This window comes from Pseudophryne corroboree, chromosome 6 (assembly GCF_028390025.1).
Source record: "Pseudophryne corroboree isolate aPseCor3 chromosome 6, aPseCor3.hap2, whole genome shotgun sequence".
Lineage (NCBI taxonomy): Eukaryota > Metazoa > Chordata > Amphibia > Anura > Myobatrachidae > Pseudophryne > Pseudophryne corroboree.
Genome location: NC_086449.1, coordinates 819,985,173 through 820,007,561, shown reverse-complemented (window position 1 = coordinate 820,007,561; position 22,389 = coordinate 819,985,173). Strand labels below are relative to the sequence as shown.

At 51.0% G+C, this 22,389-nt stretch overlaps 1 protein-coding gene across 1 annotated transcript in view; it reads left to right on the top strand.

Annotated features, from left to right (window-relative positions):
* LOC134934705 (potassium voltage-gated channel subfamily KQT member 1-like) overlaps positions 1-15,092 on the top strand; it is a 120,774-nt gene extending 105,682 nt beyond the window's left edge. The window contains exons 13-15 of the mRNA XM_063930076.1: positions 1,669-1,725; positions 7,640-7,701; positions 13,054-15,092. Of these exons, the coding sequence (XP_063786146.1) occupies positions 1,669-1,725; positions 7,640-7,701; positions 13,054-13,212 (278 nt within the window). The 3' untranslated portion in view covers positions 13,213-15,092. The remainder of the gene's footprint in view (positions 1-1,668; positions 1,726-7,639; positions 7,702-13,053) is intronic.
* Positions 15,093-22,389: the final 7,297 nt, after the last annotated feature.

The following is a 22,389-nucleotide window of genomic DNA, read 5'->3' as shown; positions in this document are numbered from 1 at the left end:
CAGACACAGGTTGTAAGATTACAGCGGAGGCAACAACTGTAACATACAGACAGACACAGGGTGTAAGATTACAGCGGAGGTAACAACTGTAACATACAGACAGACACAGGGTGTAAGATTACAGCGGAGGTAACAACTGTAACATACAGACAGACACAGGTTGTAAGATTACAGCGGAGGTAACAACTGTAACATACAGACAGACACAGGGTGTAAGATTACAGCGGAGGTAACAACTGTAACATACAGACAGACACAGGGTGTAAGATTACAGCGGAGGTAACAACTGTAACATACAGACAGACACAGGGTGTAAGATTACAGTTAATCCCACATACAGTAGATGGAACAATAAAACTTTCATCAACTCCTGATTTTCAATTACCTTATACACTCAGTGGCCATTTTACAAGGTACACATGTAGAGTTGGCTTTTAGTGCATATGTCTAAATTGTCAATCATGTGGCAGCAACTCAATGCATAAAAGTTTTCAGTATGGTCAAGAGGTTCAGTTGTTTAGACCAAACACCACAGTAGGAATAAAATGTGATCTAGGTGAGATTGATTGTGGAATGATTACTGGTGCCAAACTGGGTGGTTTGAGTACATCACAAACTGCTAATCTCCTGGGATATTCGTGGTTAGCAGTCTAGAGTAGGGGTGGCCAATTATTTTAGCTGGGGGGCCACTTAACACTTTCCAGTGAATATTTCTGGGCCGCACAAAAAACATCCAATGAGCGGCTGTTCTGGGGGCAAAAAAGAGGAGGTCAGAGCAGAGTAACACGACGGGTATATGATGACAGGATGGCGACAGTAACTCATATAACCATGCGTTACAGCAGTGGTAGGCAGAAGAAGATCTCTGGGCATACCGTGCAGTCACACCTTAAAGACCATAGTGGGTGCCCGCACATGAACACTATCACTGCCTGTGTGCACACACCGGTACACTGACACTGCCTGTGTGCCCGCACATGAACACTATCACTGCCTGTGTGCACACACACGTACACTGACACTGCCTGTGTGCCGGCACACGTACACTGACACTGCCTGTGTGCCCGCACATGAACACTATCACTGCCTGTGTGCACACACACGTACACTGACACTGCCTGTGTGCCCGCACACGTACACTGACACTGCCTGTGTGCCCGCACATGAACACTATCACTGCCTGTGTGCACACACACGTACACTGACACTGCCTGTGTGCCCGCACACGTACACTGATACTGCCTGTGTGCCCGCACACGTACACTGACACTGCCTGTGTGCCCGCACACGTACACTGACACTGCCTGTGTGCCCGCACATGAACACTATCACTGCCTGTGTGCACACACACGTACACTGACACTGCCTGTGTGCCCGCACATGAACACAATCACTGCCTGTGTGCACACACACGTACACTGATACTGCCTGTGTGCCCGCACACGTACACTGACACTGCCTGTGTGCCCGCACATGAACACTATCACTGCCTGTGTGCACACACACGTACACTGACACTGCCTGTGTGCCCGCACACGTACACTGACACTGCCTGTGTGCCCGCACACGTACACTGATACTGCCTGTGTGCCCGCACACGTACAGTGACACACTGAGACTGCCTATGTGCCAGCACACGTACAGCGAGAATATGTATGTATATTTAAGGTGCTTCTCTTTACAGACTGGATCATTCTCTTGGCAAGCCCGGAGTCTTCCTGCCAGGTACTATAGTGTGTATGTACTTACTATCTATGTGCAAATGTCTCTATTTCTGTGTAAACCTGTAGTGATGTACAGACAAGATGGACGACACACATGGGCAGATGACAGAGTGAACTGGGGCTGGCAGAGAAGAGACTGGTACTGACAGAGGGCAGAGAGGAGACTGGTACTGACAGAGGGCAGAGAGGAGACTGGTACTGACAGAGGGCAGAGGGGAGACTGGTACTGACAGAGGGCAGAGGGGAGACTGGTACTGACAGAGGGCAGAGAGGAGACTGAGACTGACAGAGGGCAGAGGGGAGACTGATACTGACAGAGGGCAGAGAGGAGACTGATACTGACAGAGGGCAGAGGGGATGCTGGTAATGACAGAGGGCAGAGAGGAGACTGGTACTGACAGAGGGCAGAGAGGAGACTGGTACTGGCAGTGGGCAGAGAGGAGACTGGTACTGACAGAGGGCGGAGGGGAGACTGATACTGACAGAGGGCAGAGGGGAGACTGGTACTGACAGAGGGCTGAGGGGAGACTGGTACTGACAGAGGACAGAGAGGAGACTGGTACTGACAGAGGGCAGAGAGGAGACTGGTACTGACAGAGGGCTGAGGGGAGACTGGTACTGACAGAGGGCTGAGGGGAGACTGATACTGACAGAGGGCAGAGGGGAGACTGATACTGACAGAGGGCAGAGGGGAGACTGGTACTGACAGAGGGCTGAGGGGAGACTGGTACTGACAGAGGACAGAGAGGAGACTGGTACTGATAGAGGGCAGAGAGGAGACTGGTACTGACAGAGGACAGAGAGGAGACTGGTACTGACAGAGGGCAGAGGGGATACTGGTAATGACAGAGGGCAGAGAGGAGACTGGTACTGACAGAGGGCAGAGAGGAGACTGGTACTGGCAGTGGGCAGAGAGGAGACTGGTACTGACAGAGGGCGGAGGGGAGACTGATACTGACAGAGGGCAGAGGGGAGACTGGTACTGACAGAGGGCAGAGGGGAGACTGGTACTGACAGAGGGCAGAGAGAAGACTGGTACTGACAGAGGGCAGAGAGGAGACTGGTACTGACAGAGGGCAGAGGGGAGACTGGTACTGACAGAGGGCTGAGGGGAGACTGGTACTGACAGAGGACAGAGAGGAGACTGGTACTGATAGAGGGCAGAGAGGAGACTGATACTGACAGAGGGCAGAGAGGAGACTGGTACTGATAGAGGGCAGAGAGGAGACTGGTACTGACAGAGGACAGAGAGGAGACTGGTACTGACAGAGGGCAGAGAGGAGACTGGTACAGACAGAGGGCAGAGAGGAGACTGGTACTGACAGAGGGCAGAGGGGAGACTGGTACTGACAGAGGGCAGAGAGGAGACTGGTAACTGACAGAGGGCAGAGAGGAGACTGGTACTGACAGAGGGCAGAGAGGAGACTGGTACTGACAGAGGGCAGAGGGGAGACTGGTACTGACAGAGGGCAGAGAGGAGACTGATACTGACAGAGGGCAGAGGGGAGACTGGTACTGACAGAGGGCAGAGGGGAGACTGATACTGACAGAGGGCAGAGAGGAGACTGCTACTGACAGAGGGCAGAGAGGAGACTGGTACTGACAGAGGGCTGAGGGGAGACTGGTACTGACAGAGGGCTGAGGGGAGACTGATACTGACAGAGGGCAGAGGGGAGACTGGTACTGACAGAGGGCTGAGGGGAGACTGGTACTGACAGAGGACAGAGAGGAGACTGGTACTGACAGAGGGCAGAGAGGAGACTGGTACTGACAGAGGGCAGAGGGGAGACTGGTACTGACAGAGGGCAGAGAGGAGACTGGTACTGACAGAGGGCAGAGGGGAGACTGGTACTGACAGAGGGCAGAGGGGAGACTGGTACTGACAGAGGGCAGAGAGGAGACTGGTACTGACAGAGGACAGAGAGGAGACTGGTACTGACAGAGGGCTGAGGGGAGACTGGTACTGACAGAGGGCTGAGGGGAGACTGATACTGACAGAGGGCAGAGGGGAGACTGGTACTGACAGAGGGCTGAGGGGAGACTGGTACTGACAGAGGACAGAGAGGAGACTGGTACTGACAGAGGGCAGAAGGGAGACTGGTACTGACAGAGGGCAGAGGGGAGACTGGTACTGACAGAGGGCAGAGGGGAGACTGGTACTGACAGAGGGCAGAGAGGAGACTGAGACTGACAGAGGGCAGAGGGGAGACTGATACTGACAGAGGGCAGAGAGGAGACTGATACTGACAGAGGGCAGAGGGGATGCTGGTAATGACAGAGGGCAGAGAGGAGACTGGTACTGACAGAGGGCAGAGAGGAGACTGGTACTGGCAGTGGGCAGAGAGGAGACTGGTACTGACAGAGGGCGGAGGGGAGACTGATACTGACAGAGGGCAGAGGGGAGACTGATACTGACAGAGGGCAGAGGGGAGACTGGTACTGACAGAGGGCTGAGGGGAGACTGGTACTGACAGAGGGCTGAGGGGAGACTGATACTGACAGAGAGCAGAGGGGAGACTGGTACTGACAGAGGGCAGAGAGGAGACTGGTACTGACAGAGAGCAGAGAGGAGACTGGTACTGACAGAGGACAGAGAGGAGACTGGTACTGACAGAGGGCAGAGGGGAGACTGATACTGACAGAGGGCAGAGGGGAGACTGGTACTGACAGAGGGCAGAGAGGAGACTGAGACTGACAGAGGCCAGAGGGGAGACTGAGACTGACAGAGGCCAGAGGGGAGACTGATACTGACAGAGGGCAGAGAGGAGACTGGTACTGACAGAGGGCAGAGAGGAGACTGGTACTGACAGAGGGCAGAGAGGAGACTGGTACTGACAGAGGGCAGAGGGGAGACTGATACTGACAGAGGGCAGAGAGGAGACTGGTACTGACAGAGGGCAGAGGGGAGACTGATACTGACAGAGGGCAGAGAGGAGACTGGTACTGACAGAGGGCAGAGAGGAGACTGGTACTGACAGAGGGCAGAGAGGAGACTGGTACTGACAGAGAGCAGAGAGGAGACTGGTACTGACAGAGGGCAGAGGGGAGACTGATACTGACAGAGGGCAGAGGGGAGACTGGTACTGACAGAGGGCAGAGAGGAGACTGAGACTGACAGAGGGCAGAGAGGAGACTGGTACTGACAGAGGGCAGAGGGGAGACTGATACTGACAGAGGGCAGAGAGGAGACTGGTACTGACAGAGGGCAGAGAGGAGACTGGTACTGACAGAGGGCAGAGAGGAGACTGGTACTGACAGAGGGCAGAGAGGAGACTGGTACTGACAGAGGGCAGAGGGGAGACTGGTACTGACAGAGGTCTGAGGGGAGACTGATACTGACAGAGGGCAGAGAGGAGACTGATACTGACAGAGGGCAGAGAGGAGACTGATACTGACAGAGGGCAGAGAGGAGACTGGTACTGACAGAGGGCAGAGGGGAGACTGGTACTGACAGAGGGCAGAGAGGAGACTGGTACTGACAGAGGGCAGAGAGGAGACTGGTACTGACAGAGGGCAGAGAGGAGACTGGTACTGACAGAGAGCAGAGAGGAGACTGGTACTGACAGAGGGCAGACAGGAGACTGGTACTGACAGAGGGCAGAGAGGAGACTGGTACTGACAGAGAGCAGAGAGGAGACTGGTACTGACAGAGGGCAGACAGGAGACTGGTACTGACAGAGGGCAGAGAGGAGACTGGTACTGACAGAGGGCAGAGAGGAGACTGGTACTGACAGAGTGTAAAGAGGAGACTGGTACTGACAGAGGGCAGAGAGGAGACTGGTACTGACAGAGGGCAGAGGGGAGACTGATACTGACAGAGGGCAGAGGGGAGACTGGTACTGACAGAGGGCAGAGAGGAGACTGGTACTGACAGAGGGCAGAGAGGAGACTGGTACTGACAGAGGACAGAGAGGAGACTGGTACTGACAGAGGGCAGACAGGAGACTGGTACTGACAGAGGGCAGAGAGGAGACTGGTACTGACAGAGGGCAGAGGGGAGACTGGTACTGACAGAGGGCAGAGGGGAGACTGATACTGACAGAGGGCAGAGAGGAGACTGGTACTGACAGAGGGCAGAGAGGAGACTGGTACTGACAGAGGGCTGAGGGGAGACTGGTACTGACAGAGGGCTGAGGGGAGACTGATACTGACAGAGGGCAGAGGGGAGACTGGTACTGACAGAGGGCAGAGAGGAGACTGGTACTGACAGAGGGCAGAGAGGAGACTGGTACTGACAGAGGACAGAGAGGAGACTGGTACTGACAGAGGGCAGAGAGGAGACTGGTACAGACAGAGGGCAGAGAGGAGACTGGTACTGACAGAGGGCAGATGGGAGACTGGTACTGACAGAGGGCAGAGAGGAGACTGGTACTGACAGAGGACAGAGAGGAGACTGGTACTGACAGAGGGCAGAGAGGAGACTGGTACTGACAGAGGGCAGAGGGGAGACTGGTACTGACAGAGGGCAGAGAGGAGACTGATACTGACAGAGGGCAGAGGGGAGACTGGTACTGACAGAGGGCAGAGGGGAGACTGATACTGACAGAGGGCAGAGAGGAGACTGGTACTGACAGAGGGCAGAGAGGAGACTGGTACTGACAGAGGGCTGAGGGGAGACTGGTACTGACAGAGGGCTGAGGGGAGACTGATACTGACAGAGGGCAGAGGGGAGACTGGTACTGACAGAGGGCTGAGGGGAGACTGGTACTGACAGAGGACAGAGAGGAGACTGGTACTGACAGAGGGCAGAGGGGAGACTGGTACTGACAGAGGGCTGAGAGGAGACTGGTACTGACAGAGGGCAGAGAGGAGACTGGTACTGACAGAGGGCAGAGAGGAGACTGGTACTGACAGAGGGCAGAGAGGAGACTGGTACTGACAGAGGGCAGAGGGGAGACTGATACTGACAGAGGGCAGAGAGGAGACTGGTACTGACAGAGGGCAGAGAGGAGACTGGTACTGACAGAGGGCAGAGAGGAGACTGGTACTGACAGAGGTCTGAGGGGAGACTGATACTGACAGAGGGCTGAGGGGAGACTGGTACTGACAGAGGGCAGAGAGGAGACTGGTACTGACAGAGGGCAGAGAGGAGACTGGTACTGACAGAGGGCTGAGGGGAGACTGATACTGACAGAGGGCAGAGGGGAGACTGATACTGACAGAGGGCAGAGAGGAGACTGGTACTGACAGAGGGCAGAGAGGAGACTGGTACTGACAGAGGGCAGAGAGGAGACTGGTACTGACAGAGGGCAGAGAGGAGACTGGTACTGACAGAGGGCAGAGGGGAGACTGATACTGACAGAGGGCAGAGGGGAGACTGGTACTGACAGAGGGCAGAGAGGAGACTGGTACTGACAGAGGGCAGAGAGGAGACTGGTACTGACAGAGGGCAGAGAGGAGACTGGTACTGACAGAGAGCAGAGAGGAGACTGGTACTGACAGAGGGCAGACAGGAGACTGGTACTGACAGAGGGCAGAGAGGAGACTGGTACTGACAGAGGGCAGAGAGGAGACTGGTACTGACAGAGAGCAGAGAGGAGACTGGTACTGACAGAGGGCAGACAGGAGACTGGTACTGACAGAGGGCAGAGAGGAGACTGGTACTGACAGAGGGCAGAGAGGAGACTGGTACTGACAGAGGGCAGAGAGGAGACTGGTACTGACAGAGGGCAGAGAGGAGACTGGTACTGACAGAGAGCAGAGAGGAGACTGGTACTGACAGAGGGCAGACAGGAGACTGGTACTGACAGAGGGCAGAGAGGAGACTGGTACTGACAGAGAGCAGAGAGGAGACTGGTACTGACAGAGGGCAGACAGGAGACTGGTACTGGCAGAGGGCAGAGGGGAGACTGGTACTGACAGCACCAGCAGAGGGACAGGTTACTAGCCAGTAATAATGTTGTATTTCCCCACAGAGAAGGGAGTGGATAAAGGATACTACACAGTGGGTGCGAGACTCATGCGTCTAGAGGAAAAGGTACGCTCAGATGCTGCTATATTGTATATAACTAAAGTGAGTGTATGGGATATATATATATATATATATATATATATATATATACACACACACACACACAGGGTGTAGTACGGTATGCCGGCGCTCGGGCTCCCGGCGACCAGCATACCGACAGCGTGGCGAGCGCATAGGAGCCCCTTGCGGGCTCGCTGCGCTCGCCACGCTGTGGGCACGGTGGGGCGCTACGCGCGCCACACTATTTTATTCTCCCTCCAGGGGGGTCGTGGACCCCCACGATGGAGAATAGTTGTCGGTATGCCGGGTGTTGGGATTCTGGCGCCGGTATACTGTGAGCCGAGATCCCGACATTCGGCATACAGAAGACCACCCCACACACATATATAGTATTATTTATTTATTTATTACCAGTTATTTATACAGCGCACACATATTCCGCAGCGCTTTGCAGAAGGTCTGTCCCGTCTCCTCATTGTGCACACAGTGGAAGCCTACCACTGTCAGGAAGACGGGACAGACATCGGATGCAGTGATAGAGGGGGCAGTGCCAGGGCTTGATCAACCAATAGGCTGATCAGGCTGCAGCCTGGAGCGCAGAGTCCTGGGGGGGGCGGGTGCGGACGTCATGACGCCACGCGCACGGACCCTGCCACCTCCCACAACGCCGGTCAGCGGCCACCCGTTCATTCATCACTCCGTCTCTCTCCTGGTGGTGGTGCTGCTGCTGCTTATCACGACCCGCGACGCTAATACTATTGGTCGTGAGCTGCTCCGGCACTGCACTGTGTGTGTCCCCACCACCCCTGGCTTCCCAAGTTCCTCCTCACTATGCGTAGCACGCGCGATGTGACGTGATGACGTCACGCCGCACACCCGCCCCTGTCCTGGATGTGCGCCAGAGGAGGTGGAGGAGCAGTGCTGCTCCTCTTAGGACAGTAGCCCGGTAGGACGTCAGTGTGGCTGTGGCCTAGTCCCGCTCCCAGCCAGCATTCATAACTGTAAGTAAACACTTAATAAGCAGCAGGGGAAAGAAAGGGGGGGGGGGGGGGGGGGAGTTATTGGCGTTTCTATAATGGGTGCGGTGCACACGGGCCCCTGAGTCCAGAGGGGGCCCCCACCTCACACACTGCACCCATTTTTAAAATACTCACCCCTCCGATGTCCTGCGCCGACATCCGCAGCGCTGTTAGAACACAGTGAAAATGGCCCAGCGGCACATGTTCTGCACATGCGCGGTAGAGATATCTCAGGGAAAATGGCTGCCGCGCCATTTTCCCGGAGATCTGCGCATGAGCAGTAGAGTCTGAGCCCTCTAGTGCTCAGACTCTACAGCGCTCCGGGCAGAGAGGAGGGGGCCCGACGGAGGAGGCTGAACACGGGGCCTTCTCCTCTTTTAAAACGCCCCTGGGGGGAGAGTATGTAAGCAAAAATCCCCACCGATAATCAGGATGATAGGTTTATAAAGAACATATATATTTTAACATATATTGTCAATATATGTTAAAATATATGTTTTTAATAATAGAATTGGACAGATGCAGATTAGATATATACGTGTGTGTATGTGTGTAGGCCCTCATTCCGAGTTGTTCGCTCGCACGGCGAATGTAGCAGAGTTACACACGCTAAGCCGCCGCCTACTGGGAGTGAATCTTAGCTTCTTAAAATTGCGACCGACGTACGCGCAATATTGCGATTACAAACGAGATAGCAGTTTCTGAGTAGCTTCAGACTTACTCTGCCTGTGCGATCAGTTCAGTGCTTTTCGTTCCTGGCTGACGTCATAAACACACCCAGCGTTCGCCCAGGCACTCCCACCGTTTCTCCGGCCACTCCTGCGTTTTTTCCGGAAACGGTAGCGTTTCCAGCCACACGCCCCTAAAACGCCGTGCATCCGCCCAGTAACACCCATTTCCTGTCAATCACAATGCGAACGTCGGAGCGATGAAAATGCCGTGAGTAAACTTACTTTCTTCATAGTAAAGTTACTTGGCGCAGTCGCAGTGCGAACATTGCGCATGCGCACTAAGAGAATTCTCACTGCGATGCGATGAAAATCTCCGAGCGAACAACTCGGAATGAGGGCCGTAGTGTGTTTGTGTATATATGATATAAATGGTGAGTCTGACAACTATAATGTTCACTTCATATTATTGTTATTAGTCTATGGCCCTCATTCCGAGTTGTTCGCTCACTAGCCACTTTTAGCAGAAATGCAAACACAAAGCCGCCGCCCTCTGGGAGTGTATCTTAGCATAGCTAGGCCGCCGCCCTCTGGGAGTGTATCTTAGCATAGCTAGGCCGCCGCCCTCTGGGAGTGTATCTTAGCATAGCTAGGCCGCCGCCCTCTGGGAGTGTATTTTAGCATAGCAGAATTGCTAACGAAAGCAATTTCCTTGCAGTTTCTGAGTAGCTCCAGACCTACTCCTAGATTGCGATCACCTCAGTCCGTTTAGTTCCTGGTTTGACGTCACAAACACGCCCTGCGTTCGGCCAGCCACTCCTCCATTTCTCCAGCCACTCCTGCGTTTTTATCTGGCACGCCTGCGTTTTTTAGCACACTCCCTGAAAACGGCCAGTTTCCGCCCAGAAACACCCACTTCCTGTCAATCACACTATGATCAGCAGAGCTTTGTTCGCCCGTGAGTAAAATAGCATAGTTTTGTGTAAAATTGCTTAGCGCGTGCGCCCTGCTGTGCATACGCATGCGCAGAACTGCCGGATTTTAGCCTATTAGCAATTCTGCTAAAAATAGCAGCGAGCGAACAACTCGGAATGACCGCCTATGTTTCTATAGTTTAAAAAAAAAACAATTTGCATCATCAAACAATAATTGAATCTGTGGTAAATTTTGACACGTAATTACAGATTTGTATTGTATATGGGTGGAAAAAAATCTAATCCAAAAAATTGGTGGGGGTTGGGGTGGTGGTGGTGGGGGGGGGGGTTGGGCAAGCCACTTTGGTATTAGCCTAGGGCGGCTGGAACCCTTAATCGGGCACTGGGTAGTGCACAGGAGGAAGGAGCAGGATGCAGTCAGTTTACCTCCAATCAAAATACCGACATTCAAAATCCCGGCACCAATTGACCGATGATCAAAATCCTGACAAGGTCAAAATCCTGACATGGACAAAATACCGACATTTAAAATACCGACAAGGTCAAAATACCGACATGTAAAATGCCGACAGGTCAAAATACCGACATGAGTATTTCATGATTTTTTTCATTGAGACCGACTTGTTCATACTTCACCATCCCAGTGGACCTGGAAGGGGGAATATAATAGTGCCCGAAGCATGGCGAGCGCAGCGAGGGGACGCGGTACACTTTATATGGTGTCCATGTTGACTTATGTCGACATACACACACAAAAACAACAAAAAAAGCATGTCGGTGTTTTGACCTGTTGACATTTTACATGTCGGTATTTTGACCATGTCGGGATTTTAACCTTGTCGGGATTTTGACCATCGGTCAATTGGTGTCGGGATTTTGATTGGAGGTATTTCATACCGATCCCGAAGGAGCCATGACAGAGCTGGGGAGCGGTGAGGTGGGGGGGGGACAGCGTCACGTCATGGATTAAGCGCTCCATCGCAGGTAGTGTTTCCCGGAGCGTCATACCTATTTCTAAATTCAGCATCTTATTTGCATCGTAGCAGCATACACAGGGGTCTATTCATGAAGCAGTGATAAGAGTGGAGAAGTGAGCCAGTGGAGTAGTTGCCAATGGCAACCAATCAGCATTGAAGTAACATTTATAATTTGCATACTATAAAATCATACACAGCAGCTGATTGGTTGCCAAGGGCAACTTCTCCACTGGTTCACTTCTCCGCTCTTATCACTGCTTCATGATTAGACCCAACAGTCACTTGTAGTGTCCTGGGCCCTTAGGATCTGTATTTTTGCCACAGAGGACTTGGCTAAGCACAATGATGCATGACGTCGTCACTCGTGTCGGCACTCAGTCTAGTATACAGACGGAGAGTAACCGGCAGACATACTTATGTATGTCAATAAATCTTTGCAATTCTTAACCCAGCCAGTCTGCAGGAGACAAGCCCCTGTTTTCTCTCTGGATATACCTGCCCTGCACTGTTCAGGACACACCTGCCCTGTTGTACAGATCACCTCAGATGCCAGGTCTGTCATAGTGTGAAGACAGGCACACCTCCCCCATCAGACCTAAGCGCCAGGTGCAACGGGCCTCAGTCAGCTGACAGCGCGCAATTTTCTCCGTTCAGCCCCAGTATATAAAACGCCTGTTAGCCTGGTTTATGCCCATGCCCTCTACACCTTTGTTGTCTGTAATGCACCCCCTGGCAGACTGACATTTTCCCAGGACTGGTTAATGCAAATCAGGCTCCAGCCTGGCACACGGAGAGTGGACATGGGGTCACCTCACGCAGACCCCTCCCACCGTTCGCCTCTTGTTCCCATCAGCACAGAGACCCGGCTGGGTGTTTCATTGTGGGACTCTCAGGCCTACTGAGCTGGAACGCAGTCTGCTCACTTGGCAGTGCCTCAGGTCTGGCAGCACTGTGCGGCTGGACGGGCTGAGTGCGGGTATTGTCTGAGCGTCTTGGAATCAGTCAGACATCCAGCGAAATGTGGCCCCCTCATTTGTTCTACATAATGAGTTCCTCTAATTATTCCTCTGTCACTCGGCAGCCTGTCCCCGAATCACCCTTTGGCCTGTATGCGTGAGTAACGGGCTGTGCAGGTAAACGTGCGGACCCGGGGCCCGGAGGGCTGCAGATGACTCAGGGACGCCTAGAGGAGTGTGGGGCACAGGCAGGAGTATTAGTGGCATCTATTTACTAAGCTGACACAGTAATAGCCGTATAGAACCAGCTTTACAGCACAGGACACAACCAGTGCTACTGGGAGAGGGGAGTTATAAAGAGGGGGACAAAATAATGACAAATCCGCGGCGGCCGCTGTCTGTTGCCCTATAAAGGGACGGCATAAAAAGAGAGCACTTTATGTACAGCGATCCCCCAATCAACAGATGGCTTTCATTATAGGGATGAGTCAGAATCATCGATGGTCTCTACCCGATGTTGAATACTGTTGCCATCGATGTGGGAGAACCAGATTCACCGAATGGGGTTTTCAAAAGTTTTCACACAGGTGCAGCTGCAAATAATTGCTCATCATCGGTTTTGCATGTAGTTCTGGCCCAGTAACTGCAAAGATATGTTCTTATAATAATAATAATAATAATAATAATAATAATATTACTAGGATAATCATTGCAGCAGTGCCTGGCTTGTTCTCATCGCTGGACCTGTGCAGTCAGAGGTTGATATGATCCCTGACACGTCATGTGTTGTTTGCCTTCCACAGATCACTCACATGGATCACAAGCTGGATGAAATTCTACGTGTCTTCCGAGCTCATTTGGTGCCAGAAGAGGATCAGCTGCTGCCCCCTGAGCCAGGGTCTCCTATCCCCCACCGGCTGCACCCGTCTCACAGCTCTCCAACACCTAGCCGCAGATTCTGACAGCCAACGCTCAGCAATGCCCATCTTCTGTAATGATTAAAGAGTCTGAATCTGGTGCCACCTGAGCAGCGGCCAGGAGCTGCCCCAGAGCTACATGTACTGCACTCCCCAGCTCCACGAGAGACATTCTGTCAGAGGTGTCACAATGCTGCGCCACAAGAGGTGCTCCTAGAGAGGGCCCCCCACAGATCCACGAGCGACGTCCTGTGAGAGACCCACCCACAGATCCATGAGTGACGTCCTGTGGGAGACCCACCAACAGATCCACGAGCGACGTCCTGTGAGAGACCCACCAACAGATCCATGAACGACAGTCTGTGAGAGACCCACCAACAGATCCACGAGCGATGTCCTGTGAGAGACCCACCCACAGATCCACGAGCGACGTCCTGTGAGAGACCCACCCACAGATCCATGAGCGACATCCTGTGAAAGACCCACTGACAGATCCATGAACGACGTCCTGTGAGAGACCCACCAACAGATCCATGAGTGACGTCCTGTGGGAGACCCACCAACAGATCCATGAACGACATCCTGTGAGAGACCCACCCACAGATCCATGAGAAACATCCTGTGAGAGACCCACCAACAGATTCATGAGCAACGTCCTGTGAGAGACCCACCAACAGATATATGAGCGATGTCCTGTGAGAGACCCACCAACAGATCCACGAGTGACATCCTGTGAGAGACCCACCCACAGATCCATGAGCAACGTCCTGTGAGAGACTCACCAACAGATTCATGAGCACCGTTCTGTGAGAGACCCACCAACAGATATATGAGCGATGTCCTGTGAGAGACCCACCAACAGATCCACGAGTGACATCCTGTGAGAGACCCACCCACAGATCCATGAACAACGTCCTGTGAGAGACTCACCAACAGATCCATGAGCAACGTTCTGTGAGAGACCCATTCACAGATCCATGAGCAACGTCCTGTGAGAGACCCACCAACAGATCCATGAGCGATGTACTGTGAGAGACTCACCAACAGATCCATGAGCGATGTACTGTGAGAGACCCACTGACAGATCCACGAGCGACATCCTGTGAGACTCACCAAAAGATCCATGAGCGACATCCTTTGAGAGACCCAACAGATCCATGAGTGACATCCTATGAGAGACCCACCCACAGATCCATGAGCGACGTCCTGTGAGAGACTCACCAACAGATCCATGAGCGATGTACTGTGAGAGACCCATCCGCAGATCCATGAGAGATGTCACAGTGCTGCACAAGAATCAGCCATTGAAAGAACCCACCCACAGATCCACAAGACATGAAATGAGAGACCTACTCCCAGAACTATGAGTGATGTCACAGTGGTCCATTGAGAGGCTTCCATTGAGAGACTAATCCACAGAACCATAGGAGATGCCCTGTAAGAGGTGTTCCACACCTCCAACTTCTTTTGGAGCATCGCCACCGATGCTGACCCCAGGTTATACTTCTACACTAGGAAGGTGAGCAGGTCCAGGAACCTGCATATCTTATGTCACTTACCACCAGCAACATGCGTGCACTCAACATGACTGTCATGTAACATGTAATGAATATGTACTCTGCACATGAAATATAGATTGGGTGTCACAACATCTCAATCCTCATTATCGGGATATAAAGCCCATATGCCTTACATCCACCTCAGGTGACCCCCCACGCCCTCAGCCCCCATTACGTGTACATATATAGTACAGGACGTGCTGGTTCCCCACCAGGACACGCAAAGCACATATGGTTGACAGAGGTTATGGGTCAGTATCCCTACGTGTGAAACGACAGGTGTGACAGAAGTCTGCGTGTAAAGACACCTTCAATAATGATTAAACTATTATGGAAACTGGTGTATGCAGATGTGTCTGAAAGTAAAAAAACATAAATTAAAATTAAAGACTATCCAGTGGAAGACAGGACTCCGATTGTGCTCATTATATGGCGGGGTGGCTAGCAGAACGCAATCATCTGAGTTCTACAGTCCTGCACCACCAGATCATTTCTTATGGGCATAGGCCCAAATGTATTAAGCCTTAACAAGAGATAAAAGTGGAGACGGATAAAGAGAGATAAAGTACCAGCCAATCAGCTCCTAACTGCCATGTGACAGGCTGTGTTTTTAAAATGACAGTTATGAGCTGATTGGCTGGTAATTTATCACTCTTTAGCCGTCTCCACTATAGGGTCTATTCATGAAGCAATGAAAAGTGTGGAGAAGTAGTGAGCCAGTGGAGAAATTGCCAATGTCAACCAATCAGCATTGAAGTAACATTTTTAATTTGCATACTATACAATTGTACGGAGCAACTGATTGGTTGCCATGGGCAACTTCTCCACAAGCTCACTTCTCCACTCTTTTCACCGCTTCATGAATAGACCTCTTTATCTCTTGTTAAAGCTTAATACATTTGGAGGTCTATTCATGAAGCGGTGAAAGCGTGGAGAAGTGAGCCTGTGGAGAAGTTGCCCATGGCAACCAATCAGCTGCTCCGTAAAATTGTATAGTCTGCAAATTATAAATGTTACCTAAATGCTGATTGGTTGCCATGGGCAACTTCTCCACTGGCTCACTCTCCACACTTTTCACTGCTTCATGAATAGACCCCTTGGGCCTTAATGTCCAGTCAGCACTAGAAGCGCTAATATGCCCTGTCGGCAGGACATAGACCACCTGTTAAGTCCACGTCTTGGTCATACTTGTCGTTCAGCCCTAGGTGGTTTGATAGAAATATTTATATTGTTCTCCGTAGAATATTTCTACAAAGAGTACGTCATTTAATGGAGTAATCAAGGTTATTGCCTAATTGAAGCTCTCGAGCTGTAAACTGTGTGGGCAGGAACCTCCCTTGCTAACATATCCCTAAATACAAAAACCCTGAACATTCTGGGTCAAAACAATTTTTGAAATCTAACGTTAATATTACCCTACACATCCTAAAGGGCAACTCCACTCAGATAGGATTTCTCCTACTTAAAAATCATTCTAGGGGCTATTAATGCTGGAACACACAATACACGGGGGCATTGTATTTCTTTTCACAGGAGAGTGCACCCTGAACTCTGAGTCTTGGAGCTCCTTGGTGGAGCCATGATGGCAGAGGAAGAAGAAGGGGAGGGCGGCCAATGCTTGTAAGGGGGGTAGGGGGTGTTCCAAGTCTTGGAGCTCCTTGGTGGGCATATGATAGCAGGGGAAGAAGAAGGGGAGGGCGAGCATGCTTAAAGGGGGAGGACCAAAGCCTCTCTACTCATTGCATCATGTGTCATGTAACAGTGGTTGTCACGGTAGCTGCATGTCACTAAGCAACCTGTAAATCATTAATAGGAACACAAATCCAAACACTAAGGGAAAAACTAACATAAGGGCAATTAACTAGAGATTTATGTTAAAGAAACACACCTCATTTTTACAGAGGATTGTAATCTATCCTGGGTTCTGACAGTGTCCTCATCATTCCCCACAAATATATAAAATAGATAAACAGAGAGGTAACTTTATATACATCACTTGTGTGCATAAGACATATTTACTGAGTATCTGGCTGGCTTAGAACAGGGGGATGGGGGGGTCTCAGGAAAGTGGACCCACCGGTGGTCGTGATGATGCGATTGCCAACATTGCTAAGTGGGGGTGGGGCCCTGATTATACAATTCAGTGCGTCACCATGACTGCCCACCGCACACTTTTGCTTAGTAAGTTGTAAGCTGCGGACGGGTGGCAGCCAATTCTTGGAGACTTGCCACCTAATTTTTGGGAGCCTCTCGAGGGGTTGTGACCTCACGGGTTAGCACAGACTCCCGCCCCCCCAACACACACACATCAGCCCACCCTTTCACTGAGGGACGCTGCGGCCCACGGGTGAGACGACCGGACAATGCGCACATATCGGGATGGTTGGTAGGTATGGTAAGACACAACTGTAAGTTTCCCCTATTTTGCCACAATGGGGACCCATTTAGGTAATTTTACGATTTGGGATTGCACCTCATTTGCTAGTCTTACCACTGCCCAACCCATGTGTAACTGGTATAGAGCCACAGGGGCCAATTCTGAATTGGGAGCAGTGATGTAACAGGGCTCCGCACGGCCCTGTGCTGGTCCCGCCCCCTAAGTTGCATGACATCATGACGCACACTTACCTACATTTAAAGTTTCCTCGAGAGGAGATGCAGGTAGGTGGAGATGTGGGTAGGGCCGGACTAGTCACGCCCTCTCGTGGTAAAATACAACGATTTACACATATTTGAATAGGGGGTGGGGCTAAAGTGTGCCATTACCATAGAATTGCATCATTAAGCCTCGCCCCCTCCTCTGTGTTTCGTAGATACCCGTTATTATTTTCCCCATCCTGCCCACTTCACTAAACAGTGGGTGGTATGCGGGAGGGGTGCCCACTCTTCTGGGCGTGCGGGGGCGGGGGGACTATCCAAAAAATCGTGCGTCTCCAACAGGATCCAGGAGAGTAGACAGGTAAGAATGATGTCACGCTGAGGGGGCGGGGCGGGGCGGGGCTGCCTGCAATGGGAACTGCCTGGAGTGTCCTCAAAACGATGCGAGCAGCCTCACAGACTGTAGGGGGCATGTTCGGGTGTCCTGGGTGGCACTGCAGCAGCGATACCCAAAGCGACACCCCTAGTTACAACCCTGATTGAGACTAAAGCAAACCGGTGCAAGTAACTCTACACCTGGGCGAAACCATGATGCAATGCGGGGAAGGAAGGGGGGGTGGGGGGGGGCACAGATTTAAAATGTGCAGAGAGATTTACATTTGGGCGTGTCCTCTGAAGGCCCAGAGGCTACAGTAGTACAATGCCATCTTCAGATGGTGTTAGCTGTGGGGGCCAAGCTCTGGAATGCAAAGGTAAGTCTGACAGCATTGCATCCCGTATTAGAAACCCATGAGGGCTGCGGCCGCTGTCGGAAATGGAGGGATCGCAGAAGACATCTCCGTCATACATTTGGGTGATAATAGTTACGTCTATCCTCTGAAAACCCCCATTTTTGGGGGGGATATGCTGCAAATATTTAATGCATTATAGGCCCCTAAAGCACATTTCTGAAAGTAGTTTCATTTACCGCTTATTCGGCCTTCTTGTGAAAGCGTAAGCTGGGAAGGTGAGAGCGCAGTGATGTCATTAATGTATCAGGGCCACAGATGTCATCGCATAATCCTGCTGTCCCATGCATGTAACCATACATCACGTACGCCCCGACACAGGTAGGTACACGGGTGTGGGTAGTACTAGAGCTACCAGCACGGGGCTGGCTTCACCCTGGCGGAACACATTTTGCTGCATTACTTAGGGAAGACAACACCATGCCGTCCAGCCTGAGGCTGCTTGTCACTATGACGGGGGACACCATGATGTAGCTCCCCCCATAGCCTAGTGTTCCGCTCCGGTAGTGAATGAATTGGGCCATTACTGCAATTTGTCTAAAAGACACAGAAAGTACGATTTCCGCATCTATAAATTAATGATGAACAGGCCCGCCACGATGACGGGTGTGGTATTCAAGGTCGGCAGTGTCTAAGTCGACCACTATTGGTCGACAGTAACTAGGTCGACAGGGTCTCTAGGTCGCCAGGTCAAAGGGTCGACATGAGTTTTTTTTCTCTTTTTTGGTGTCGTTTTCACCGTCCAGTGACCGGGAACCCCAATTAGTGCACCGTGTCCCCTCGCTTCGATCGGCATGCTTCGGGCAAGGTGTCTCGCTCTGCTACCGCTGCGCTCTGCACAGGTTACCGTTCCCAATTGGAGTCCACGTGGATCGTAAGGTATGAAAAAGTAAAAAAAAATATATTATTTTTTAAACTCATGTCGACCTTTTGACCTGTCGACCTAGAAACCCTGTCGACCTAGTTACTGTCGACCAATAGTGGTCGACCTAGACACTGTCGTCCTAAGTCTTGTCGACCTAGAGACCGGAAACCGACGATGACGATGCGCCTATCTCTGACGGCGATCACGACGCAGCGACGGCTCAGCTGTTACACTGAGTGACCGATTATTACCAGATTGTGGGATTTTCACGGCGTACCGTTTTCACACCAAAATCAGCTTTGTTTTCAGCCCCTATTTATCACATAAAAGTTTCCGTATGGATATTACAGCGGCCAGCCCTTCATGCGGAAGAGTCGGTGGGCAACGCAACTTGGATGGCAATTATATAGACCTTTTATGAGAGACGGCCATAGGGCTTTGTTAGCCTGTTCACTAGCTCCGCTTGGATGAATAAGGGGGGGGGGGGCTACAACGTAGTAAGTGCATTTAACAGTTAAATGGTTAAATGTACTTATGTCTATGCTGAAAGACTCATTGGGGGTCATTCCGAGTTGATCGCTAGTTGCTTTCATTCGCTGCACAGCGATCAGGCAAAAAATTGTCACTTCTGCGCATGCGGCGCAATGCGCACGCGCGACGTACTATTACAACGAACGATGTAGTTTCACACAGGGTCTAGCGAAGCTTTTTAGTCGCACTGCTGGCTGCAGAGTGATTGACATGAAGAGGGCGTTTCTGGGTGTCAACTGACCGTTTTCAGGGAGTGTTTGGAAAAACGCAGGCGTGCCAGGAAAAACTCAGGTGGGGCTGGGCGAACGCAGGGCGTGTTTGTGACGTCAAAACAGGAACTGAATAGTCTGAAGTGATCGCAAGCACTGAGTAGATCTGGAGCTACTCTGAAACTGCACAAAATTATTTTGTAGCCGCTCTGCGATCCTTTCGTTCGCACTTCTGCTAAGCTAAGATACACTCCCAGTGGGCGGCGGTATAGCGTTTACACGGCTGCTAAAAACTGCTAGCGAGCGATCAACTCGGAATGACCCCCATTGCCTTAAACCAGGGGTGGGGAACCTGTGGCCCTCCAGCTGTTCTTGAACTACACATCCCAGCATGCCCTGCAAAAGTTTTAGCATGATCAAATAGGAAAACTCTAGCAGGGCATGCTGGTATGTGTGGTTCAACAATAGCTGGAGGGCCAAAAGTTCCTCACCCCTGCCTTAAACACATACTCAGTGCAAGGGTGTAGCTAGCCCCCCTTCCTCCTGAAATCTTTTTGCATAAACTTTTTATTTTTGTAAAAAGCATCTGACCAGCAAAGCGTATCTCTCTATAGACCATACGGTGCCCTGTTCTGTACATACGCGGCTGAGAAACAACATGGAGGCGAAGTTTGCCATCCAATCGCTTTGTCTTCACAGCTGATCGTACACCGGCCCCCAAACAAAATAAAATCTCTGCTACAAATTGACTCCAGTAGCACAAAACCCAACAGCCTGTGTTATAATGATACATATAATAATACATTCTGCGCCACAAAGAGTCTTTAAAAAAAAAATATTAAAAAGATTGTTTAAGAAAAGGGGAGGGGTTTGTGAAAGCAGGCGCTTGGCGTGGTCTCCAGGGCAGAGCTGGGAGGGGAGGGGGGGGGGGGAGGAAAACGTTTTGTATCACATTTCTATACTAAGGAGCCTTGTGTCCGTGTTGGGGGATAGAGGGGAGAACTTTTTGCTTCCAGGGAAACAGGTGCTATCGGACGCAAGATGTAAATAGATTTTTGTCTGCCGGTCCAGAACAGTGCGCTTCTTGTTGGAAGTGGAGTAAGACTTTAACTCTTTAAGTCCGGCTTAGACATGCCACGGGGGCTTACGTTTAAAGTACAAAAATAAACCTCTGTGCCTTTAAAAGGGTCTTGTCAGTGTCCCCACTTTTCCCCCCACAAAAACATGAAGTTGAAAACTCCACATAAAAATCATATATTTTATTGACATGATAAATGGGGACTTTATACAGACTGACAGAAGTAATACAGTATGGTAAACTGGATGTACCAAGAGGCTGCTGTTTACCCATACTGCGTGTGATTCAGAACGTGTGCTGGGCTTTGACAAAAATACTGCAACAGGTAGAGAGCAACAGCTTTCCAAGTACACAGAAATGGCAAAACGATGCAGCTGAAAGGAGGATTGGGTTTAGTGTAATAATTACCGATGGCTTTTAGTTATCTTATTAAGGTGCACATCTATTACTGATCACTGTTTTTCTCTGATAAATAACAATCTATAACGCTTTGTTTAGCTCCGATTTATCAGAGCAATTTAACAAAACTCTCTTGCTGGCAAGGGGCGGCAACAGAGACCTTGGGGCCCGGTACAGTGATATCTCGGGGGTCCCCTCAGATATATACAGAATGGGTCCACGGTTATCTTGGCTAGTTTGCTGCGTCTAGGCACAACATGGTTTATTAACATAAACCCTTCATCTCAGCTGCAATACAATACAGAGAACAATACAGCAGGGGATAAAGGGGGTCATTCCAAGTTGTTCGCTCGCTAGCTGTTTTTAGCAGCCGTGCAAACGCTATACCGCCGCTCACCGGGAGTGTATTTTAGCTTAGCAGAAGTGCGAACGAAAGGTTCGCAGAGCGGCTACAAAGGTTTTTTGTGCAGTTTTAGAGTAGCTCAAAACCTACTCAGCGCTTGTGATGACTTCAGACTGTTCAGTTCCTGTTTTGAAGTCACAAACACGCCCTGCGTTCGCCCAGCCACACCTGAGTTTTTCCTGGCACGCCTGCGTTCTTTTGAATACTCCCTGAAAACGGTCAGTTGACACCCAGAAACGCCCACCTCATGTCAATCACTCTGCGGCCAGCAGTGCGACTGAAAAGCTTTGCTAGACCTTGTGTGAAACTACATCAGCCGTTGTAATAGTACGACGCGCGTGCGCATTGCGCCGCATGCACAGAAGTGCCGTTTTTGTGCCTCATCGCTGCACAGCGAACAAAAAGCAGCTAGCGATCAACTCGGAATGACCCCCAAAGTCATTACAGCAGGGGATTAAGTCCAATTGCCCAGTCTCAGTTAATAGTATTAAAGGTCAAGATAAACATGGACCCATCTGTATAATATATATATATATAAATAAAGCGTAATGGAATTTGCTGCACAATACAAGAAATTGTTAATAAAAAAATAAATATTTATTTATACACACACGCACGCACACACGCACACACAAATTTGTATATAACTCCTTCCTTCCCCACACACCCCACAGTCTGTCTCTCCACAATGACTCCATGCTGCATTCCCAGCTCCTCCACCCTATCCCAAAGCCCTGTACCCCCTCACCAATCCACTCGTACCCCGGGGAGAGAGTCACCTGCGCTGCACTC